Consider the following 9,239-nt stretch of genomic DNA (forward strand, 5'->3'; position numbering starts at 1 on the left):
AAAATTTACAATTTTTTTTACTTTTTAAGTGTATTTATGTTAAGTGTGTCTAAAAAGTAAAAAAATTGCTTAAAATATTAAAAAAATTTAATAAAAATAAAAAAACACAAAAAATAAGAAAATAGAATTTTCTAAAAAGTATTTTGAAAAACTAAAAACCAAGTAAAGTGATTTTTAACGATAATTTTATTAAGACTTATTTTTAATAAGATGTTATAAAAATTAAGTCAAATTATTAAAATTTATTGATAGTTGCTTGTAATGGATTCAATCCGTGTGACTCTCACGTGTGAACTCCAGCCCCACATTCCTAGCGTAGAATTAAAAAAAACAAAAACAAAATACTAAAAATAATAATTAACGCCCGTTTGGTGAGAGAGAAAGAGAAAGAGAAAGAGAGAGAAAGAAGTGCCGAGAATGGGTAAGGTAGCTGCGTCGGAGATGAGGAACACCAAGAAGAAGAAGAAAGGACGTCCCTCTCTCTTAGATCTCCAAAAACGCAATCTCAAACAACAACAACAACAACAAGACCAACATCATCACAACCATCAACAAACCCTAATTTCTTCTACCCCCAATTCCAACCCCCCAAATCGTCGATCCACTCGCCGAGACCCTAATCTCGCCGGCGTATCTCCGGCCTCCTCCGAGGATGACAACGACGACGACGATGACGACGAGCGCAAAGAGAAAAAGGTGAAGCTTGTGGTTCGTTTGCCCCCTTCGAATCACCATTACTCTCAACCTAGATCCTTGAATTCGGCTGATTCTAATGCCGATTGCGAGAGTCACGAGGCTTCTCTCAAGAAACCTAAAATCGCCGGAGACAGATCTGGTGGAGACCTCCCTCTTCCTCCTCCTCCTCCTCCTGCTGATCAGGTGATGAGATTTTTATCCGTTAATTTCAACAACTTTTAAATTCTGCTTCTCTCTGACTTTTCTATTTTTGGCGAATCGAAAAAGATCCTTGCTTTTTTTCATTTTCTATTTTTGAATTTTTTTTTCTTTCTGTTTGCGTTGAAGTTTCTAGACTGATTTAAATTCTTTGGAATTTCGCGCCGTAATTCTAACCTTCTTTTTTAGATCACAACTGAGTGCATATATATGTGGTTTGACTCGGTCATACGTATATTTTTTTATTTTTTTTATTTTTTTGTAATCTGGGTTGAATTTTAGATTTCTGCTTCTAGATATAGTTAATACTTATTATTATTATTATTATTATTTTATTGTTTGATTGTTTGTATTCAATCATCAATCTATCTTTTTATTTATATGCAGCAGAGAATATGTATACGCACACACCATCATGTCTTGAAAAAAGTTTCGATTTGTCTTTTCTTTAATTATTCTCAGTTAATTTTTATCATGTACTTGTTCTTCTGTCGCTGTTCAATTATCTATTTCTTGTGGACTTTTTACTGTAACTTTCTTTGAATGATGAATCTTCAATAACTAACTGCTTGTTTTTATTTTTCTAAAATTTTTCTTCTAACCCAATCACTGGTACTGAATTATTATTATTTTTTTTTTGGCAGGTTGAAAAGGGTCAGAAAGCGACGGACACTCTAAATGGTTCCAATCAAATTATCCATCCTTGAACTAAAGGCAGTTTTGTTGAGATTTCCCAGTAATTAAATTTTTATTTTAATCTAATTTTTTGATTTATTTGTGGACAGGGTCGCCCTTGGACTCCGGACCCACAACACCTTTGCCAGACAAAAAGTTGTTGGTGTTCATTCTTGACAGGCTTCAAAAGTGTGTGCTTTCTTTTCTAGCTTCTTAGATTTTCTTTTTTTGTTTTTTCCTTGTACTGTTCTATTTGGGTTTTTGATTATTGTAAGCTGATTGCCTCTTTAAACTTCAACTGCAGGAAAGACACTTATGGGGCCTTCTCAGAACCTGCTGATCCGAACGAGGTGCTTCTTTTGGAAAATGTTGCATATATAATGATGATTCTTAATTGGCCCTTTTGTTAAATTGGTACTGAAACAGTTTTTATGCAGCTTCCTGATTACCATGAAATTATTGAGCGCCCGATGGATTTTCGAACCGTCAGGAAGAAACTAGAGGAGGGGCGTTATTCCAACTTGGATGAGTTTCAGGTTGGTTTTGAGCTCTGGGCTGATTTCTGGTTTTGTTAGTTACTGTATTTTGTTTCTCTCAAGGTCATTACTATAGTGCATAGTTAGTGTATGGATTAAATACAAGATATTTTTCTTGTGCTTTGACAATCCATGGGTGTCTTTAAAATCACATGTCGGCCGCACCAAACGTTTTCATATCTATCTTCTTCTTTTATGGTTTTTTTCCTCAAGTGGTAAGTGCTAACCCCTGAACTCAATGACTCTGAATTTCATGCTTGTGCTTAACCAAAGGTATTAATTGCTAATCTGTGGTTGAAACTGGTAACTGGAAATTACTGTTGTGATTAATATTGTTGAGCCAGTGGTTCTAGCTTACTCAGAAATACATTAGTTACTAATGCTGGGGTGTAAATGGTAATTGCAAATTAATGTTGTAATATATAATGCAATGTGATGTGAAAATCTACGCTGTTCAAAATTTCCCATGCTCACCAAGAAATACATTAGTTACCAATGCCGGGATGTAAATGGTAACTGGAAATTAATGTTGGAACATATAATGCCATGTGATGTGAAAATCTACCCTGTTCAAAATTTCCCATGTTTTCTGGATAATAATTGCATAAATGAGTAATGCCAGGAGATTTGAGAACTCTGTTTGTAACCTACAGTCTGCAGACTGTAGTTCTGTCTCTAGAAGATGGTGTCCAAAATCACTCAAGTGTTGGAGGAGGGTGAAGAGAATTTTTGTTTATCATGTTGGATCTGGGTTGCAGTATGTGATTTTTTATATGCTTTTGAGTCTTGTTGACATCCCAGTGACACTTGTATGCCCAGAATAGATGGACTGGGAATCAAGATTTCATTTTGATGTGTATGTTCCAATCAATTGTCGTGCGTACTTACAGCCTGTAGTTTCTGTCTCTAGAAGATAATGGCCAAAGTCACTCAAGTTTTGGAGGATGGGCTGAGGCAGAAGAGAATTATGCTTTCTTCTGTTGGATCCTGGTTGCAATAGGAGATTTGTATATGCTTTGAGTTTTGTTGACATCCCAATGATCCCATTAACACTTTATGACCAGAACAGACAGCCAGCAGTATTTAAACCTTCAGTTTGATATGAATGTTCCAATTGACTTTCATGCATACTTAATTGTGATAATTGGTCTAGTTTAACCTTCAATTTTTACTCTTGCTAAATAGTCTAAGTAAGAATTATTTATGTGAATGTTACCTTGAAGTCCTGATTGAAGCAGACACTGTACACGTGCCTTGAATTTCACATGAAGAAGTTGAAAGGGACAAACAAAGAAATCTGTTGGTTCTAAACCTTTTAAGTTGAAGAATCAGTACTAAACTAAAGATCATGGAATTATTAAGTGGAGTCATTTGTTTTTCAGCAGGAAATCCATTTTTTATACGACACTAATATATCTGAATTTAACACAGTTTTTTGACAATGGATTTCATTCCTAGGAGTAAGTCATTTTAAGATTGTTTAATTTAAGTTTGATGGAGTTGTTGTAGTAGTCATTGTTTAATCCTATTTTTGTGATAATATAATATGCATCTGGCAACCACATGACTCTCAGTGAGTCTTTTGGTATGAAACACTCCACCATTTTTCTTCCTTCTTAAGGTATTCAATCCAATCTGGTCGTCAGATGACCATTGCAAGAAGGATCTTGATGGTTATGGCTTTTTCGGGTGACCAATTCACTGCCATTTTTGAAGGCAGAAGTCCATAATGTGGACCTGACTCCTGAATAGTCTATGTGGATTATTGATCACATCTTCTGCGGTAGTTCATGGACTGGTTCCCATAAAGCAATGTACAGAAGGGAGACCTTTTCTACATGGGCTTTGGTGAAATTTTCTTGACATTTCTTCAAGCTAACCTGTGCAAGCCATGTTGGTAAATTTTATAATGTTCCTGATCATATTTTCAGCATGGCATGAAGGCTGCTGACATTCCTTCTAGTTTATAGGAATTAAAATCAATTTAAAATCTTCTTATAATAATAAAGTGTTGACAAGAATTGAACCCGAGGATATCAAGCGACAGCATGATCAGGACAAATGGAGGGGTCGACAAGAATCGAACTTGAGTTATGTGGAGAGCAAACCCACTGCAAACTAGGTTACCCACTCAGGGGAATAGCAGGTTCTCTATTAAAATCTTCTTATTTGTGGATGAATCTTATTTGTGTTCTGCAAGCGACCCTGTCATTGTACGCACGAAAGCAATGTTAATTTTTGCTAGATTACAAATTTTGATTTGCACCCTGTGACTGGTCTGGTTTGATGAAATAATCTTTGTCAATCTAGTCTAATATGGTAGTCATTATATGGAAAAAATAAAGGGAAAATTTGAAAGAGATGTTTTTGTCAGAAAAGACTAATATCAGTGCTTGGTGTGTGAATGACACACTTGTATAAGGAAGGGGCTTGTGGTCACGCTAACTTGTCCATTGAGAAATAGTTTCATAGTGTGTTATTAGAATCGTGTTATACATGACATGTATTGTGCAGTTCGTCTCATATTGTGCAAATAGGTAAGAAGTCGCACAGTTGTATTTTTCAAAAACTTGAATAGTCCAATATGGTAATGTATCATGATTCGAGATGAATTATACGATTAAATAAGTCAACTGTTCTAACCTTTACGATCTTCTTCTTCTTCTTCTTCACCAGATAGTAGCTTTCAGCATCCCTATCGCCATAACAGTTTTCTTCGTTGCCAGATCATGCATGAGAGAGAGAAGCAGAGAGTTTAGAGAGTGAAATTTTAGTGGTAGTGCACTTGAAATTTATATGAATTGAAAAGAGGCAGATGATTCTCGCATCCTTACAAAGGTTGTTTGGAGATTTGAAGGAAGAGGAGAGGGGCTACTCTATTACACTGTTGGATTTTAAAAGTGTGATCTTGACATTGGAGCCTAAGGGTTTTAGCAACTGGATTGTAAAACACGTAATTATTGGCCAGACTAGATCTTATGTCCGGATGTGATCTTATTCCGATCTTATTGATTCCTAGTTTCTAGTTCCACATCTTGAAACCAAAAATGGACTCTCTCAATTGTGTCTAGTCGGGCCCAATTGCAAAAAAGCACCTTTTTTTTTTTGTTGCTTATTTTGTTAAATAAATACTACCAAAGGCCTTTTTTTTACTTTCAAGAATAAAACCATTATAGAACTCGTTGGAAATTTGGAAGTATAGATCCTCAAATTTTTTTTTTTAATATAGATTATAGTTTGAGTTTTTTACTTATTGCCATAAATTTGTTCTATTTAATGTATTTCATATTCAGTCTTCTTTTATTTTATTTTTTTCCCCTTCCCTGATACTTGGTCTCTTATTAATGAATGTATGCGATTACCTCTTTTTGAATAGGTCTTTTTTATTAGTCTCTTTAACCATAATTTTATTATGGCGTTGGTTATACAAGACTAATTACTTTTTATTTTTGTAGTATATTTGGTCATGTTTAATACTATGATAGTTATTTGTTTTTCAAGGTATATTCATATATGTTAATATCTCTTACAAAACGCGCTACATTCTACATAAAACTAAGACAATGGTACATGATATGTATCGCAATTCGACAACACATGCTTACATATGAATATATTGTTTGTGTTAGCCATCTTATTAGCACCACTAGATTAAATTATGATTTGAGAAATGCCTGAATATCTTAGGTGAATTTTCCAATGATATGAGATATCCCTTCTATGTGCTTGAGGGATGAAACTATAAGGTTGTGATTTGGGTTCAGTGTATGATAATAAAATTTAAATGGATGACATGAGTATATTTTTTTATTGGTTATCTCATAATAATCAAATAATGTTCCAGAACTTATAATATCTGATGCTTTTGTTTCTTCTGTGAACTTATACTACTGGCTTCTCTCTTAAAAAAAACATCTTCATCATGATACCTTCCACAATCGAGTTGGACTTGGTTTTTTCAGATTTTGGTTCAACTGTCGCAAAAATATTGGATGCTGGTTTTTAAGGGTTTTGACCTATTTAATTCTGCAGGCAGATGTTTTCTTGATATGTTCAAATGCAATGTTGTATAATGCTTCAGATACCGTTTACTTTCGACAGGTATGGCCACCTCTGGACACACTCCAAGGTTTGCAGATTCAGTTTACTTTTATTCTTCTTTGTAATACTGGTATTTGTTGTAGGCCCGGTCCATACAAGAGCTGGCAAAAAGGGACTTTGAAAATTTGAGACAAGTCAATGATGATGGTGAACCACAACCAAAAATTGTGAGGAGAGGCAGACCACCTAGCAAGAATTCGAAGAAGTCTTTTGGCAGTCCTCCATTTGAGCGTGTTGGTCCTGAGTCTTCCTCTGATGCAACTCTTGCTACTGGTGGTGATAATGTGATTGGGCCCAACTCTTTCAATCTGAGAAGAGGACCTTCGCCATTCAGGTTTCGGTCCAATGATGCATTGTTAAGGACCTCTCACCAATCTCGCAATAATGAAACATATGTTGACTTGTCATCTGAATGGAATAGTGAATTTCCAGGTATGGGACTTTAATCTACTGTTGTGCTTCACCTCAAACACTGTCTGTTCTGTTAATTTTAAATTTAATTCTCTGGCCCCTCTGTATGTAATGTAAAGACCTTTTTTATTCTGGTTTGCAGCGTCTATTTTGAAGGCTGAGGCGAAATATGGGAAGAAACAATTTTCCTTAGATGAGAACAGGCGTGCCACCTACAAACAATTCCATCCTTCAGGGAATGAGACTTTTGTATTGACTACCCTCAATGGAGACATGAAGCCATTAATGGGGGTATGTATAGTGAGAAAGTTATTTTACGTATTTGGGTTGTAGTTGGGAGCTGGAACTACGTTGTGATAAAAGATAATCACGTATTTTCTCAAGCACCAGTGTTTAAATGTCTTCTATTAGTTATGTATTTTAGTATTGATAGATGATGGGTTCAAGACCACCTGGTGCCTCCTAAAAAAGATATTATTTTGTGTAGTGATTGTTTTGGGAGACCTATAAAATTATTGGGCTACACAATCTTTATTATATCATATGTTTTTTTTCATATTATTGAAGAATCTAGGAATTTACATGTGGAGATATGCAGACTGGGAAAAAATATCTGTTTGTGTATTACACGATTGATTGTCATGACAATACTCATTGAATGATGATCTGGTGTTCGCCATAGGTTAGATCCAGGATTTATTCCAAAAGCATGAACTGTTAGGAAAATGGGCCCAACAATGTTGGACAAGTTTAAGGGGGTGTTAGGTTAGCTTAATATACATTGTTGGACTAATTTACTAACAACTTAAAGCTTTGGGTGCAGTTGGTGACTTAACACTGTGTATTGTGCTGAATTACTGTTTATCTTTATCTTTTGGCCTTTGGAGAATATGTGGTAACCTAAATGCACTAACCATTGTTTCCCCTTTTTACCCCCAAATTCAGGTGGGTCTACATTCGGAGCATGGTTATGCGAGAAGCCTAGCTCGATTTGCTGCAAATCTTGCGCCCGCTGTTTGGAAAATCGCTTCCAAGAAAATTGAGAGTGTTTTGCCTAATGGAGTAAAGTTTGGTCCTGGATGGGTAGGAGAAAATGATGCATTACCACAGCCACCATCTACATTACCTGAGCAGAGATCTTCAAATAACCCGGCGCATGATGGGCATTCACTTGGACCAATAACCATGTCAGTCAATTCTGTGGGCACGCACAGGTCTTCTTTGCCTCGTAAAGAAGAAATGGCTGAAGCGGTCAGTGGACAAAATTCCAATAGCCCTGGAACTTCCTTCCACGCTCAGCAGAAACACATGCTAAATCCTGGTAGGAATGGTTTCAATGGTGTGTCGGGTTATGATCTTTCGTCTCAAATGGGGATGGTAAGAACAATGCCAACAATTCGGTCTGGGTTGGAAGAGGCTTCGGTGCCTTCTCCAATGCTCGGTGTGGTTTCCAGAAGCAACACATTGTCATCGTTGACTCCTACAATGGTGGCAAACCAAACAATTTCAGAACCCAAGTTGCCAGAAAATCCTGGAAGTACACCTGAAGTGGCAGTGCTTTCTGGGGTGCAACCTTGGCAACATCGACAGTATTCTCTTCCGGTTCCACCTGACCTGAATGTAAGATTCCAGGGACCGGGCTCGCCGAGTTCTTCTAGTTTTCGTATCGGTTCACCGCAGCAGCCAGATTTAGCATTGCAGCTATGAAATCAAGATTGGATATTTTCTAATTTGACTTTTGGCAAGGATAGGAGGGAGGTTGCAGCAGCTTCTCAGAATAATAAGTGGATTAAAATTTCTGTACTGATGATGATGGATATGATGGGCAACCCCAGATTGGTGTTTCAAGTGATTATAGCATAGTGTAGGGAGGAGAAGTGTTGTACAGATTAATATGCACCAATTTTTTAGGTTAAAACAGAGAAGCTTTTTTCTGTAGTAAGATCTGTATTGGTTTAGTGAGATACTTTAAATTAATTCTCAATAATTAAAAAAAGAAAAAAAGGTAGAAGTATTACATCATTAATGTTGATTGAATAGCATAATGTATCATTTAGATGATGTTGGCCCTGTTTGGTCAAAGCTTGCAGCTTATAGGTTTTTGTTTTTGTTTTTTGGTTTTTTATTCTATACTGCTGCAGTGTATACTTATAAGTTATGAGACAGAATAAGTTTAAAAAATCTGGAAGTTGGGGAGGAATGTTTTTAATTTTTGTTTTTTTATCATTAACTTTTAACTTATAGGCATGTTAGAGGGAAATCTTTTGGAATTATGTGGCAATGGTGTTTGAAATTTTATTTTAGGCTACATAGCGTTGAATTATTATAATAGATTAACCACATTCTATTGACTGAAACTTATTTAAGACCTAACAGTTGTTTGTAAAATTGTAAACCTAAAAATATTGAGTGAAAAAAATAACACACAAATCAATACATGGAATTGGAATGCTCTTTGCATGCAAATATTTTTATCTGGATTATTCAAAAGATTGATTATTTATAATAGTGTAACATATGTCATTCTCAAGAAAAGCTCCAATGATCTTTAATAAAAAGAATACTTGTACCTAAAACCCAGGTAGGTAAAGATTACAAAACTGATAGACTCTTACTTGGGGG

General features: G+C 35.7%; 1 protein-coding gene across 1 annotated transcript; it reads left to right on the forward strand.

Moving 5' to 3' along the window:
- The first annotated feature begins 337 nt into the window (after positions 1–337).
- LOC114286719 (uncharacterized) lies at positions 338–8,643 on the forward strand. Its single transcript, XM_028229931.2, has 9 exons — positions 338–879; positions 1,539–1,575; positions 1,680–1,758; positions 1,874–1,919; positions 2,007–2,105; positions 6,138–6,206; positions 6,290–6,638; positions 6,760–6,908; positions 7,563–8,643. The coding sequence occupies exons 1-9, from the start codon at positions 418–420 to the stop codon at positions 8,322–8,324; spliced, it is 2,052 nt and encodes a 683-aa protein (XP_028085732.2). The 5' UTR covers positions 338–417; the 3' UTR covers positions 8,325–8,643.
- The last annotated feature ends 596 nt before the right edge of the window (positions 8,644–9,239 follow it).

This window comes from Camellia sinensis, chromosome 6 (genome assembly GCF_055761805.1).
Source record: "Camellia sinensis isolate YWXY chromosome 6, ASM5576180v1, whole genome shotgun sequence".
In the NCBI taxonomy this organism is placed as follows: domain Eukaryota; kingdom Viridiplantae; phylum Streptophyta; class Magnoliopsida; order Ericales; family Theaceae; genus Camellia; species Camellia sinensis.

Bases quoted from the DNA above. Each gene is read 5' to 3' on its own strand.
- LOC114286719 (XM_028229931.2), top strand. From the start codon at position 418: ATGGGTAAGGTAGCTGCGTCGGAGATGAGGAACACCAAGAAGAAGAAG. The intron at 6,207-6,289 runs GTATGGCCACCT...TATTTGTTGTAG, and splicing joins ATACCGTTTACTTTCGACAG to GCCCGGTCCATACAAGAGCT. The intron at 6,639-6,759 runs GTATGGGACTTT...TCTGGTTTGCAG, and splicing joins ATGGAATAGTGAATTTCCAG to CGTCTATTTTGAAGGCTGAG.